Genomic DNA, 14,169 nt, shown 5'->3' with positions numbered 1-14,169 from the left:
TACAGCGGCAGTCTCGTCATCGTTCACTTCGTTCCCTTTATCCCTCCGGTTACTTCTATCTCCACACTCGCGACTGTTTCTCCTCAAATATTGCTCAATATCGCGTGGAAAGGATGGAAACGTGATACAGACTCGATTGTCCCATCCCAATCGTTCATTCGCCTCGGCCGACGTTGTCTAAAATGCTTCCATTCTGGAAACTATATATTTTCTTCGGAGACTTCTATCCAGAACATTTGGCCCGCATAGAGTTCGCAATGTCGGAAAGCTTTCTAGGGTTTCTTCAAAGCTTTCTGGCTAAAGTTTTCTGCCACTTCTCGGATGTTTGAAGAAAATTAAAAAAAAAATATTTAAATAAAACAAAAAGTTTTTAAACACTTCACTTCAAAGATTTACGATAATTTTCTGTTACATTTCTCATTCGAGAAACTTATTTTATTTTATACATATGTCTAATGTTCTTATTAAAAATTGAAGTAGAATCCATTCATATTGAATCAGATATATTTCAACATCTTAATACAACGATAATACCTTTTTATATTTAATTTAATATATTGTTAATAATATTTTATATAAATTTATAAGAAAAAGAACATCGCTTAATTAACTCATTATTAATTTTTCCTTTGCAAGAAGTCGGTCTATGTTTTATGAAAGACTCAGATAATTACTTTTAATCCAAAAAGTTCTCTAAAACATAGTTAATCAAATGAATCCTTTCCTTTCTTGATTTATTTGAGAGATTTCTTTCATGGACTGATGTATGTAACAATAAATGTCTCAAGAGCATTTTGCTCGCTGATAAAGTTCGCTTACTTTTGTTAACGCTTACGCTGCACTTTGTGATAGTACTTAGGGGTGACAAATTAGCAAGATAATTGCTAATGGTCGTATAATAAACACGGTCGGCCGAACACGCACGAGATAATTCTGGAATAATTATCAAGTACGAATCGAGGGCGTATCGATCAGAAAACGAACGTGCGTCTTCGCGTATCGGGGCGAACTTTGTCGTTGTGTGTCGAGCGCGATTAATTACTAATAACAATTATCCGTGGATATTGCCATCACCGCGCGAGGGTTTCCCGTTAGCATCTGGTTACATCGACGTTACGATCCCGCCGCAATTCCGTCGTCGTCGACTAATTCCAACTAAATGGTTGCCCAACCGATCGCGCCCTTTGATACAGCCACCACGCCTGTAGATATCAATTTGGCGTTAATTGCCGCACTGCTCCTGCCCGTGTCTGGTCTTACGAAAGTTACATAATGCCGTAATAATTTAATAATATTGTAAGAAGCTTGCTCATTGTGTGGAACTTGGCGGGTACACATCCCGATACGACCGTTAAACCTTAATGGCACGGAAAATGTTATACTTGTTTTCCTATGCTCTGCACTACCTGCATTTCAGAATAATATTAAAGAAATAATATTAAAGCTAAAATAAAACTCCGTAAGAACAAACACAAAAGAAGTATAAAAGGTTTTTCAGGAAATTTCACATATTATGCAATTTATATACATATACATATACATATATGTATATATATATATATATATATATATATATATATATATACAATTTTTTTCTAAAATTATTGATTTCATAATTCAGTTTTTTAGATTCAGCTTCGATTTTATTTATATCTTCTTCTCTCGCAGCGATATCTATCACATGACGAATATCGATTCGTATTTAACTCGATTTGAACTCCCTTCCCTGTCGAAATGTTCACTGAGCAGGCTTTCAAACTAATTGCAAGGCGTAATATAAGGAATAGATTAAGAATTCAAAGGAACGCCGAAGAAAAGTTGCGCCGAAGAACGTCGCAAAGAAATCCGCGCTTTTTTTTCACCCGCTTCCGAACGCTTCACTCCGCGAAGGTCTCTGATTTTTCCTTTTTCAATTTCCCTTCTTTCCTGGAGCAGCAGCGTAAAGTTTTCTCTTCGTTTTTTACTACGACGTAAAACTCCATTACATGCGACATCAAAGCTGCTTCCTCGATGGTGAAAGCGAATTATAAGCCCTGCGAATGCTGGTGTCCTCAAGAAGTTTCGATTCAGATTCGTCTAAGTTGAATACGATCTGACGGGATTCGAGACTCGATTTGACGGTACGATTTGACTCGATTACGTCACGATCTCGCGATGTCTTGGGATTAATTTCATGGAAATCATTAAGCCCTATAAGAAACATCGTCAGATCTTCGCTTAGGTTGCAGTCGAAACATCATTCGACGTATTGCTTCGAGAAGATCTTATCGATGTTCGTATATATTAGATATAATTGTTATTTAGAATACGTTTGTGATTTCTTCAATCTATTTAGACAATTTAGTATATGAATTTTGTGTAACTTTATAATGACATTTGGCCATTTCATTTAATTTCTTTTACATCTATTCTTTCTACATTTCTTTAGGTCATTTTCATCAAAAATTTTTGAAAGATTTTTACGGTTATTCTATTTTTACGATTATTCTTTAGAATATTCTTATTTCAATTTGATTTCATATAGCAGATATAGCTTTTCTAACTTTATTCATTTTATAAATAATTTCTCTTCTCTCTCACCTCTTCTCACTTATTCTTAAAATAAAGAATATGAAATAAGAAATCATATCTTCATTTTCAGTTTCAGGAGAAAAATAGAAATATGACAATTGTTACATATAGAAATTCAATTTCCCACGGGATGTATATCTCTTCTAGATAGTGAAAACGAAAACGGAAACATATGAGATCTGTGTCATCCCTATTTTATTTTTGAAATCAAATGAATAAAAAAGCTCGTATCTTTGACTCGAGTGTTGCTCTCGTATATCCGTTTTGTTTCATATATCGCGTCGGTGATTTGACAAGATTACAGGTTTATTTTCGCGCCAGGCAGCGTTCGTCACTTGAAATTCCAATATTTCTTCCACTCGTTCGACAAGAGTGACAGCAATTCTTGCCGAACGAAGTGCGCGGGTGCTATCAAAGAGAAAGAAAGAGCGAGAAAGAGAGAGAGAGAGAGAGAGAGAGAGAGAGAGAGGGGGGAGAGAAAACGCGAGAGATTTACCGATGTATCGCGCGCGGACACAAAGGCCCGGAATATATTTCCCGGCGAGGCCATCATCTATAAAATACACGCCGCCCAGTCTAGACAAGCTTAAGCGGCGGATGACAGTTTTACGTCGTCGGTTATGCGAGCGTAGTCGGCCGACGACGACGCGGGCGAGGGTGAGAAAGGGGATCCGCGCGGAGCGGAGCACATGACTCGTATTAAATAGCGCGGACACGTTCGATTTTACGGCGCCGTTGTATCCGGCAAGGATTACGATGGCGGATGACATTGACAGCGTGCGCACACGAGAGACACTGCAACCCGGTCATCTCGTCGTAGGAGCCGTAATTGGAAATTACGGCGAGGAACACACTCCCGGCACGGGGACACGGCCGGAGGTGCGACGTCGTAAGATCGCCACTACGAGGAACGACACGACTCTCCAGCCACCGCGAGGATGTGTTTACGATCGCGGACTAGTATCTTCTTTCCTCTTTACAGCAGCGGTTCTTCATTTCCTCGATGTTAATCAGCGTCTCGGAATTTATTCGCACACCCATTCGCGGAAATCGCATGCTGATTTTTTTTTTATATTTTTATCAGCGAGGATTAATTTTATATAATGTCTCGCATCTCTGTATATTCTATTAATATCTCTCTAATAAAATCCAAAACAATGGATTCGCAACCTCCCGAGGAATTACGTAACTCTTTGTTAAGAACCACTGTTTTATGAGATCACGATGTCGTTCCCTTGCGTCTTTGTGGGTTTCGACTTGATAGATAAATGTTTGTAGCGATATTTCTCTTATTTTCACAGGGGATGCGGGTACACGCTGAAGTAATTTAAGATAAGAGAGATAGAAAAAATGACGTTGACATTTAAAAAATACAGTTGTGAACATTATTGCATAATATTATTATCGAGACAATATTTAATTAAACACATAGTCGGTAAGGTAGCTAATAACTGCACAATTTATCCATGAATTTAGATTACAACTTTTCCTTTAATAAATAAATTACGAAACCTAGGAGAGGGAAGATGATTAAATATGAATATCGAATGTCAGGAATGCGGAAGAGAGCTGCGAAATATCGCGGGTCGAGAAATTTTTACAAAGTGCAAATTATTTTAATAAAATTTCCGCAGTGGAGAACGCATGTAAGAGCAACTTCGGAAAGGCGACGTGGTCCCGCATCCCGCGAACGTGGTCCACATTTCCATCGTGGCTGAGATATAACGGGTGGGCCGGTGAGAAAGGCGAGCGGCGAATTTATGGGCCGCTCCGAGATTATTTCGAGACTTACGCCGAGGAAAGGTGCATCGCGCTAAACAAATTTATGGCACGCCCGAGATTATGGTCGACGAAAAGTAGCTGGAGAGCTCCCCGGCGAGTTTTCCGAATCGAAATTCTCCTCCCGTCTTAGCTGTCTTCTCTCTTTTCCCTCGGATGGAGCGGCGCCGCGCCGTGCGCTTTCACGGAAGCGTCGATCGCGGCAGGATATCCTCTCAATTTATTTTCTTTTCGTTAAAAGTTCTTTTCGCTCGTAAATACATAGAATCTAATATGAGAGACAGATTCCTACTGTGAAACACGCTGTAGTTGTATTTGGAAAGGGCGCATTCAGTTTAGACCTTACATATTACGATATTCTCCCCAGATATTTATCTACGGAAGTTTTTAAAGCTTCAATTTTTTTAATGAAAACTGAAAATATCACATTTTTTTATCACTAAACTTTTTTATTACTTTAGTATCGTTAGTATATTATGTATCCTGTTTTGTTATATTTTTCGCAGTTTTTCGATTATTATAAAGAAAAATTAAATTATTTAAGAATAGAACTCACTTTGATCCAAACAATTTTCATCAATCATCTTGCAAAAATCTTTTATTGCTTAAAAATCAATATTAATTAATATAAAAAAATCAATATTAATTTCAATAATTGTCTATATTATTTTTGTATGTTTAACGTATGACATCTTACGATTAAGTGTTGTTTCTAAAGTAATTTAACTATTATCGATAATGCAAATCAGAAAGCAACGTGCACCAATCATAATTAAATTTCATGATGATTGATCGTTCACGGACTGTGCGCGGAATTTAACGCCGAAGAAATTTGTGGGAAAGCGAATTTCTGTAAAAGTTATTTATCATCATTGCGAATAATCCGCAAAACAGGATTAAATCAATATCTTACAAAATATCTAAACAAAATATGTTGCATTATAAAAGTTTAATAAGAAGCGTATATATATATATAGCTATCTCGCAATAATGTCGATTAAAAAATGAGAAAAAAATTAAGCGGTTAGCAAAATAGCGTGATTGTATAAATTGATATTACGAAATCGGCTCCATTTTGATCGAACAACTTCTAATATTTTTTATCTAATATTTTATTAATAAAATTAATATTCTATCTAATATTTTTAGTACTAAAGTAGGAGTAATAGCAATTAGTGTCATATGATAAATCAAAAGCAGACATGCTGCAGGCTTTGGCATTACCTTAAGCTCGTAATGATCGATGAAAAACGTCGCGCTATGAACTTCAACTAAAGTCATGATTGATTGCAAACGGATGTCGCAATTTCGTAGCAGCAATTACTTCACATTACGTCACATAGCACAAATGTGTGTATGTTCTCAGCGCACTTGTTGAGCAGGATTTCGATCAATTTTTTTAATTGAAAACATTTATTTTATAGCTTCCAAGGCCTATCATCGTAAATCTGGAAGCATTTTTATCGCGCAAAGCAATAGCTAAATAAATGATTTGTTGTATTATCGGTACAATGCAAGCAATTATTTCTTAGCATTCTAACAAATTGTTACTGATGTGAAAATAAGAGCATACAAGTGGAAAAAACACTTTTGTCGAAGTATCTAAAAATTTGACTAGATCAGACAAACCGGACCATTTAATTTTTGTATATAGGACATTCAAATGATTAGTAAAATATTAATTTTTGCAGTATTTTTGAAGTATTTTTCCAGCCAAAATATTTATATATAGATCGTTCAAATTGGTTATTAAAATATTAATTTTTGCAGTATTATTATCTTAATATCATCCTACATAATAATTTTGATAACCCAACAAAATTATTTTCAAATCTATATCTATACCAAGTTTTTAAACATTTCAACAAAAGTTGTTTCTTTCCTTTATGTGTTTATATTTGCAGGAAAAAGATTCTATTTCAAATAATTACAAGAATATTTGATTTTTTAACATTGTTCTTTAGTACAATGCATAAAGTGATATTGTTATTTCTAATCATAGTCTTTATCATGAAAGTGGATATTTCGTATGAATATGTTATATCCAAGTAAATATAACATTTTATAATAAATTCTAATAAAGTACTTATATTTAATATGAGACAATAATTCGAAATGTCATGTCAATGTAATGACATGACTAAAAAGTTTGTATAGTTTGTGAAAATAATTTTACGTTGGCAAACATACGTACTATTTTTTAAAATGCAAATCTAGATATATCGACCAAAAAATATGTTTTAGCTTTTAATGGAACAGCATATTTAGAAACATATGACTCTAAAACATTCGAACATTTCTCCGACGGGATACGTATGTCGTAATTTTCACGATGATTGCTTTTTATGTTTCATCTGACTAAGTGTGCGAAAATTGCACACGGGCTGTTTTCGAGTTTGCTAAATGCGAGCGAAGTTGTCGCCGCTACTTGCAATTCGAGTTCGAAAGTTCGTTAGAATCTATCGAACTGTGAGAAAAGCACACATTGCCCCCTTCTTAACTCTCGTAGTTTCTTAACTTTCGTGATGACTCGTATCTCAACGCTATCCTTCAGGTTTGTCCCATAATTCACTTATTATCATTACACGTCGAAACAAATAATAGTATTCTACTTAACTAAAGGTGTTAATTTTATGAAAAAATATATCAGCACAAATTAAAATATGAATAAACATATTAATATACATAAAACTAAAAATTTATTTAGCAAAGAATGTTCTCGTTTTTTTTTTTGCATTATTTTTAATTTATTATTTTTCCCGTCTGCTCATTCTTTATATTACGAGTTGTTAACAAAGCTTATATTTCCGAATATAAATTATAAATTATTGTTTTACTTCGTGTTCTAAATTACTATTTTATATATATATATATATATATATATATATATATATATCCCAAACATTGTCGCGCAAAAGCCATCGCGAAAGCTAAGAGAAGCCGTGATCAAATCCGGTCTATCCGGTCCTACCTAATAACGAAAACTACTCTCGAGGCAGGCATCCAATAGTGTATCGATAGCGCTCGGAGTTTGGGGCGGGTGTCGAGCGAGAACAACGTATTCTCTGCTGTTGCGGATATCTAGAATTAACTACTCGCCGTTGTCTGAATAGTTTCTCCGACGTGTTATTACGGAGGGGTTGCCGAAAGCTCGAGGGGAGAGAAGCCGCCATGAGCGTGCGGGTTAATAGTAAAGTCGGTCGAGCTCACCGTTTGTGCTGGATCCTGAGGCCTCTTCGGGGGTGCAGCGGTACACCGTCCTTCAGCCAGTGCACTCTCGGGGGCGGCGAGCCCCTCGTCCTGCATACTAGCTTCACTTTCTCCCGTATCCTCGCTATCGAGTCCCTGAGTTCGGACAACGTAACTTCTCGCACTGAAATCAAAAGTTATAATCTCGTTAACGCCCCGCTGCACGTGTTCGCGCGCTTTCGGATATCACAGGGTTCCCAATATCAGAGAGTTTTAATTAATTCGTATAATATTCAGGAAATATTTAAATCTTCAATCATGTCTATGAAACGTTTGTGTAATATTTTACAAATTCAAAGCTTCAAAATTAAGAGAAGCGTTATCGAGTTAATGTTGGTCGAATTATCTTAATAACATTTTTTGATATCATGATACATACACATGAAAATTTTGCACATCAATATGTACAAAGAAAACTAAAAAAAAATTATCTCTATATTTGAAAATGGTTTGAAAGTTGATGCACATGATATTCACGAATGAAATGGTAAAACAATGAAAGCAGCGCGTTTTAACGGATAGAATGGTGCAGAAGGAGTTCGTCCTTTCGACAACTGGATATGGCTATCCGTCGGTTTTGGCAAAGGCTGCCGTGTCGCATTTCGGCCAGAGGCCGTACGGCATATCGATAGCTTGGCTATCGAGTATCAATTTACTATTCCGTTGTACTCTAGAAGTGTAAAAACGATCTGCAGGAAAATATATATAGGCCTAGATGTCTACGTATATGCGCAGATCTGTGGCGATACCACGAACGCATATTTTTTACAAATAGACATTCTTAACCTTAACATTCAATAGATACACGAAAACTGCTATATAAAAAATATATATTTATTAAAATCGATAAAATATAAAAAGTTATATATAAGTTTTATATATATATATATATATATATATATATATATATATATAAATAGTTTTATGAATATTTAATATAAAAAAAAGAATAAATCTTGTACTCTGCGTTTATATTCTATTTTTAATTTTCATAATATTTTAAGTGATTACTAAGATATTCACCATTAATAAATATTTTTTATATAATGAAATTCAAATTAAAATTTTATTAAGTAATCAATACATAATAAATAAAGTTTTATTATATAATGGGATCTTGAAGTTTATTACGTAAAAAGCAGAATTTTTTAATCTCTAATTAGTATCGTTCATAAAATGATCGATATTTTTATTAAGAATTATTTTTCAAGTTATCTTAAAAAGTATATCTAGATGAATAAAAGCAAGAGAGCTTTATGACGTCTTGTATGAGTCCTCGTATAACTTTTTTTTGACGTAAAATATGACCGTGCGAAACAAAGCGACTCGACACTCGGATATGGAGTGTAAATGAAGAGGAAGATTTGCGTTAATAAAAACGACGGCAGCGTCCTATCCCCGAGATCGCGTGATTTCAAAGGCATGATATAGAATTTCTGGTGAAAATATAACGGGGGAACGTTCAATGAGTTCTCGTCTATTATATTCATGTCGCATGACAGGGAATGATAATAAGGCGCCGTTAGCAAAGATTTCTTTGTCAGACTCTGCGTGGTGCAGGACGTCGCCGTCGGCGTTTGATTTATTATATTTTCACGTGCATACGGCAATCCCATTCGCTACAAATATATTTCTCTTCGTGTCGCGTGTAAATAAAACTGATGTCGTCCCGCAGATGCGTTTGAGAAATTGAACGCGGATAAAGTACCTTGTTTTTTTGGCGAAGCCAGACCGCTTGACCTCGCATCGTTCATCTCGTTGACGTGATCTTAATTGATCGACGAATAAATAAAGTATTGAATCGTTAATCGATAATTGGTTCAACAATAAATAAATCTCGTCGAAAAGAGATTATTCCTCGAAAGATTACGTATCGTATGTGTATGCGTCGAGGTTAGAAGTCGTTCGAGTTTCCACTAATAAATCAAATCGCTGACTAAGCAACTAAAACAACACGATGTTGATCTTTCGGAACAAATTTATTTACGATAAACTAGCACACAAATACAAGTTATCAAAAATGTTACATTACAAAACTGTTTGAACGCATCTAGTATTATCCCAGCTAGTATTATCTACATATTTTATCTACATATTACCTATATATATATATATATATATATATATATATATATATATATATATATTGGTAATTGAGTTGGAGAAGTTGCAGTTACGCTCCGTTGTCGTCGTTGCTCGGATATTTGCTCGTAAATTCGCCGTGGCGCTTTGTCGAAGGCGTAATCGATAGCGTTCGATTTGCATAACAGATTCTTCACTTAATTGGAACACGACACGCCTACAATTCCTTTGATTTAAATCAGTCGTCGCGCCGTGAAGGAGAACGGGAAATATTTTCATCGAAAAAAAAAAAAAAAAGACAATACTCCTCTGTATTACTCAATACTCGAACGTAATCATTTTATAATGACAAATAATTATGCAGGATAAGTGAACTGGCGAATGATCAATCACTAAAATATATCAGCGCGGAATTAATATTTATTTTAGTGATTATTTAAGGTAATACGATCAACATCGCTTCAAATGCGAGCTCATGATATGTTTTTCCACATCGTTCTACACGATATTATATTAAAATCGTTAATTGACAGATCTCGCGCATTATGTTTAATTATATTCTCTTCATTTTCGATACGATAGGTCGCGCGGCGCGTGTAAAACTCCGATGCACTCCGAAGCGGAGGCATCCGCTATTTATTCGCGAACGTCGCGTCGCGTCGGCGGAGTTCTCGCTTGGTAGTTAAACACATTTGCTAGCAACAACTACCATTTGCTTAGCGAACGTATCGCGCCGCCACCGAAAACTATGCGGGATAATTGCGTCACGTTGAAGTTTATCGAAAACACGACGCGACCTGATTATCTTTGACGCGTCGCGCCGCACGGAAAACGCCTACAGCGTTTAATATGTCGCCCGACGCGCTGCATAACAGATGCCAGATTTGCGACATATGAAATACAGAGTATTACGGGACGTCTCGACGAATGGAGTCAGCGATTTCTCAGAGCTCAACTCGGAGCTTATTAGTATCGTGATGCGAACGTACATCGTGACTCCAACATATTTAAATAGGCGTCGAAAAATAATTTAACGAAATCCGATACGCAAACTCGTTCGTAGACGTTGCCGGATGTTTAATCGTTAATAGCTACCTATTCGTCTAGATAACAAAAACTGTCAGAGATGACATTTAATTAATATTGCGGAAGAAAAAATAAAAAATGATTTATTTTTTATTCAAGATATTTTATCCTTGTTAAAAAAATTCAATTTTCAATATCATAGCACAAGGAATAAGATAAAGTAAGTGGAAAACGATGTAACGCGAACGAGCGAACAAACGACTTTCTCTCTCTCTCTCTCTCTTTCTCTTTTCTCTTGTGTAGATTTTTCAAATACAGGTACAGTAAATTCGATCGGTGTATAGTGAAACGATTCAGTCTACCGATGGTTGTCAATGTCCTCTAGCGACAAACCGTGTTATCGAATCCTTGTTCAAAGACACGGATTTTCCTACCGCTTTTTATTTGCGTGCCGTCGAATAGGCGCTTTTCCTTTGTGAAGCGATGTTGGCGCAGCTCTGAGATAGAAATGGAGGATGGTGGGTACGAGTAAAAAAGAACATTGCCAATAAACTTGGCGAAATGATATTTTACCAGCATAATGGTATCAATTTCCTAGAATTAAATGAGATTATAATGTATAATTGAATTTTATTATTCTCTTTAAATCGTTTCCGTTGAATTTTATTATTTCCTTTTAATCGTTTCCGTATTCCACATTCGCAAAAATATAATATTTATTTTTTATATGTAATAATTAATTTAAATTGGTCATATGCGTTAACTTTATTACCTTTATAATGTATTATTACAAAATTAAATCTCAATAACATATTTTATCTCGCGTAACGGATTAACGTGTTCCATAAAAATAAATAATTACAATATTATATAGATATGCTGATCAATTAGCATTATATAAGCACATACATAATATGCATCAAAACAAATTTTGAATTTCCCTTTAATTCATTCCGTCAATCTTTATTTTATTTAATCGTACTAGAGTCGGCTTGTGAAAATATTTATTTTCAACTGTTACATATTGAGTCTTTTATTCGATTTCTTATTTAGCTTTAATGATATTTCTAAGACAGTCTCGCATGGCATCGAATTCTTCGAAACGGGGAAAAGATATTTCTCGTCGAATTCGGAATGCGAATTCGCAAAGAAAGAAACATATCTCGACCGACATATCTCGTCGGTCATGACGATAAACGGCTATCGCGGCAAAATTTGTATAATGCTCGCCTAATGCTCGCCGTATTTTTGCGAGAGTTATTGAATCGGATTAAATTCGTACGGATGGTATTCGCGTCGTTCCAAGAGCCGGAAGTGCTTTTACGCGTTTCCCGTTGAAATCAGAGTGAATCGCTCGGTTGCGATTCTGGCGTGTGACGTCTGAAATTCACTTCGGAAGGACAGAAAGGATTTTGCATTTGATTCCCACCGTTCTATTTCTTATCAATCGATTACCTATTCGCAACACATGCATACACGTGCCCACACGTATATACACATGTAATATTTATTCTTTGGATCGAATGCGCAATCTCTGCGCAAAACCGACGATAGATAGGAGATAGGAAATAAAAACAACGATAAATTTAATACTCACTTTTATTGCGATTGAAATGATAAATAATACGGGAAAAAGTTTTGATTATTAAAACATTTATAAAATCAAAATATGAATAGTTAGATAGCTATGAAAATTGTAATGAAATAAAATAACATGTAATGTATAAAATAACAAGATTAAAAAATTATTGTCATTTGTAATGAGTAACAGGAGGGAGATTAATTATGTATAGAATCAAGTAATATAGTTATTACTATTAATCTATTATGAGTACAATTTATTATACATATATTTTCAACGTTAATGTGAAATAATTATAATTGATACATATATACGCACAAATACATACTATATATATATATATATATATATATATATATACACTCAAATAAGAGGAACAAAAGAACACAGTCATGAACGAGAATATAAAGAGAAACGTGAAACCGATGGAGAGAAGCGGAAAGATGGACACTCACAGAGAATTCCCATGACAATCACGTGGTGTCCGAAATGTCATTTAACTATTAACGGATCGATGCGACGCCGAAATTCGAATTTAAACGATGGGCTCGATCGGAATGGAATTCGGAACTGCGAGGATATATGCTGAAATTTTCTGGCCGGAGGATCGAACGGACTGATGGAAAAAAAAAAAGGATAATGGAGCGTCAGGTGCAGAGCGCTGGATAATGATGCCGGATGTGGATCAACTTAACGAAAATGCGGGCCGTTTTACCGTCTGGTCGAACTTTGTTATCGCGTTCTTCACTGGATTAAAATTAACTTTTCGTCGGACGTAGTACATTTCGAATTCGAGAATATTTTTGCGAATAACCAAAATAACAAAACATGCTAATAATACCACCTCGATATCTGATTAATTTATTACACTAAATCGATCGGAGTTATAAGCGAATAAACCTGTTAACTTGATAAACTTTTTGACTTGTATTTTCCATTCAAAGAAATATTTTATAGAGATATTTATAAATATTATTTCAGTTAGAAACTTATATTTAGACAAGAGGTCAAAGCAGATTATATAATAAAGAACGATAGATTTTTAAAATGTTATCTGTTAAAAAAATTTAATTCGTTATCGAAAGATATATTTTAACATGTATAAATAAGATAAATTCAATTATTTTAAATTGTTCTTTATTTTGTATTTTACATATTTATATATTTACAAAAGCGAACACAAATTCTATGCAACAGAGTTGAAGGAAAGATTTAATTCGTTATCGAACAGTAAACATATTGACAAACCAAAAATGGGACAATAATATTCACTCTCTCAATCGTTCATAGATGAATCATCCCATTGAATATTAGAAACTTATTTTTTGTATACACCAGTGCGATGCCTATCATTTAGATACGAATTCAATATTAAAGAAAGTTTTCTTGTAAAACAATATTTGAGTTTCGCATTGTAGCAAGATAGATTTCTTTCACAGAAGCGAATCTCTTGGAAGCGCGAGTGGCTTTGATGAAATCCCGTCGCTTTTGGATTCGCTGGACCGTCTTAGAGCGTTCGTGCGTGGGGCGGCGCAGCCGAGGGTGGATTGTGCCAGGAGAAAAGAAAGGTCAAAAGCGGAGATGGAGGAAAAAAAAAAAAGAGCGGAGTACAACGCGGCCGCCGGTCGCGGCATGTCGTATGTTGCCGCGGAGCTTGAAAAATGCCGAGGACGAACGACGTGGAGAGGGCGTTTGATTAATGAACGCGTCGCCGAAAGAGCAAAATAACAAATAGCGCGCGTAGCGGAGGGGTTGTAGTTGCCGCCACCCTCCCGCCGCCACGGCCGTACGGCAGCTTGATTCATAGGTACTGCGTTGCATGACGAGATGCGATGAGGGGCCGGTCGCGGATGCGCACGAATGTGGCCTTTTCATCATAA

The 14,169-nt window shown here is 35.5% G+C and overlaps 1 protein-coding gene across 4 annotated transcripts in view; it reads right to left on the bottom strand.

The window, feature by feature from the left end:
• Positions 1–14,169, bottom strand: part of vn (membrane-bound neuregulin protein vein) — a 323,286-nt gene that overhangs the window by 133,868 nt on the left and 175,249 nt on the right. For all 4 annotated transcript variants that reach the window (XR_016140095.1, XR_016140096.1, XR_016140100.1 and 1 more), the window contains exon 2: positions 7,561–7,723. Coding sequence is in view for 1 of the 4 variants with exons in the window: in XM_089080604.1 (XP_088936730.1) it covers positions 7,561–7,723 (163 nt within the window). In the remaining 3 variants the exon portion in view is untranslated. The remainder of the gene's footprint in view (positions 1–7,560; positions 7,724–14,169) is intronic.

Source organism: Pogonomyrmex barbatus, unplaced genomic scaffold (genome assembly GCF_055798465.1).
Source record: "Pogonomyrmex barbatus isolate J1 unplaced genomic scaffold, ASM5579846v1 scaffold1, whole genome shotgun sequence".
NCBI classification, from domain to species: domain Eukaryota; kingdom Metazoa; phylum Arthropoda; class Insecta; order Hymenoptera; family Formicidae; genus Pogonomyrmex; species Pogonomyrmex barbatus.
The sequence above is the reverse complement of the archived record's forward strand: the minus strand, read 5'-3'. Positions and strand labels throughout refer to the sequence as shown.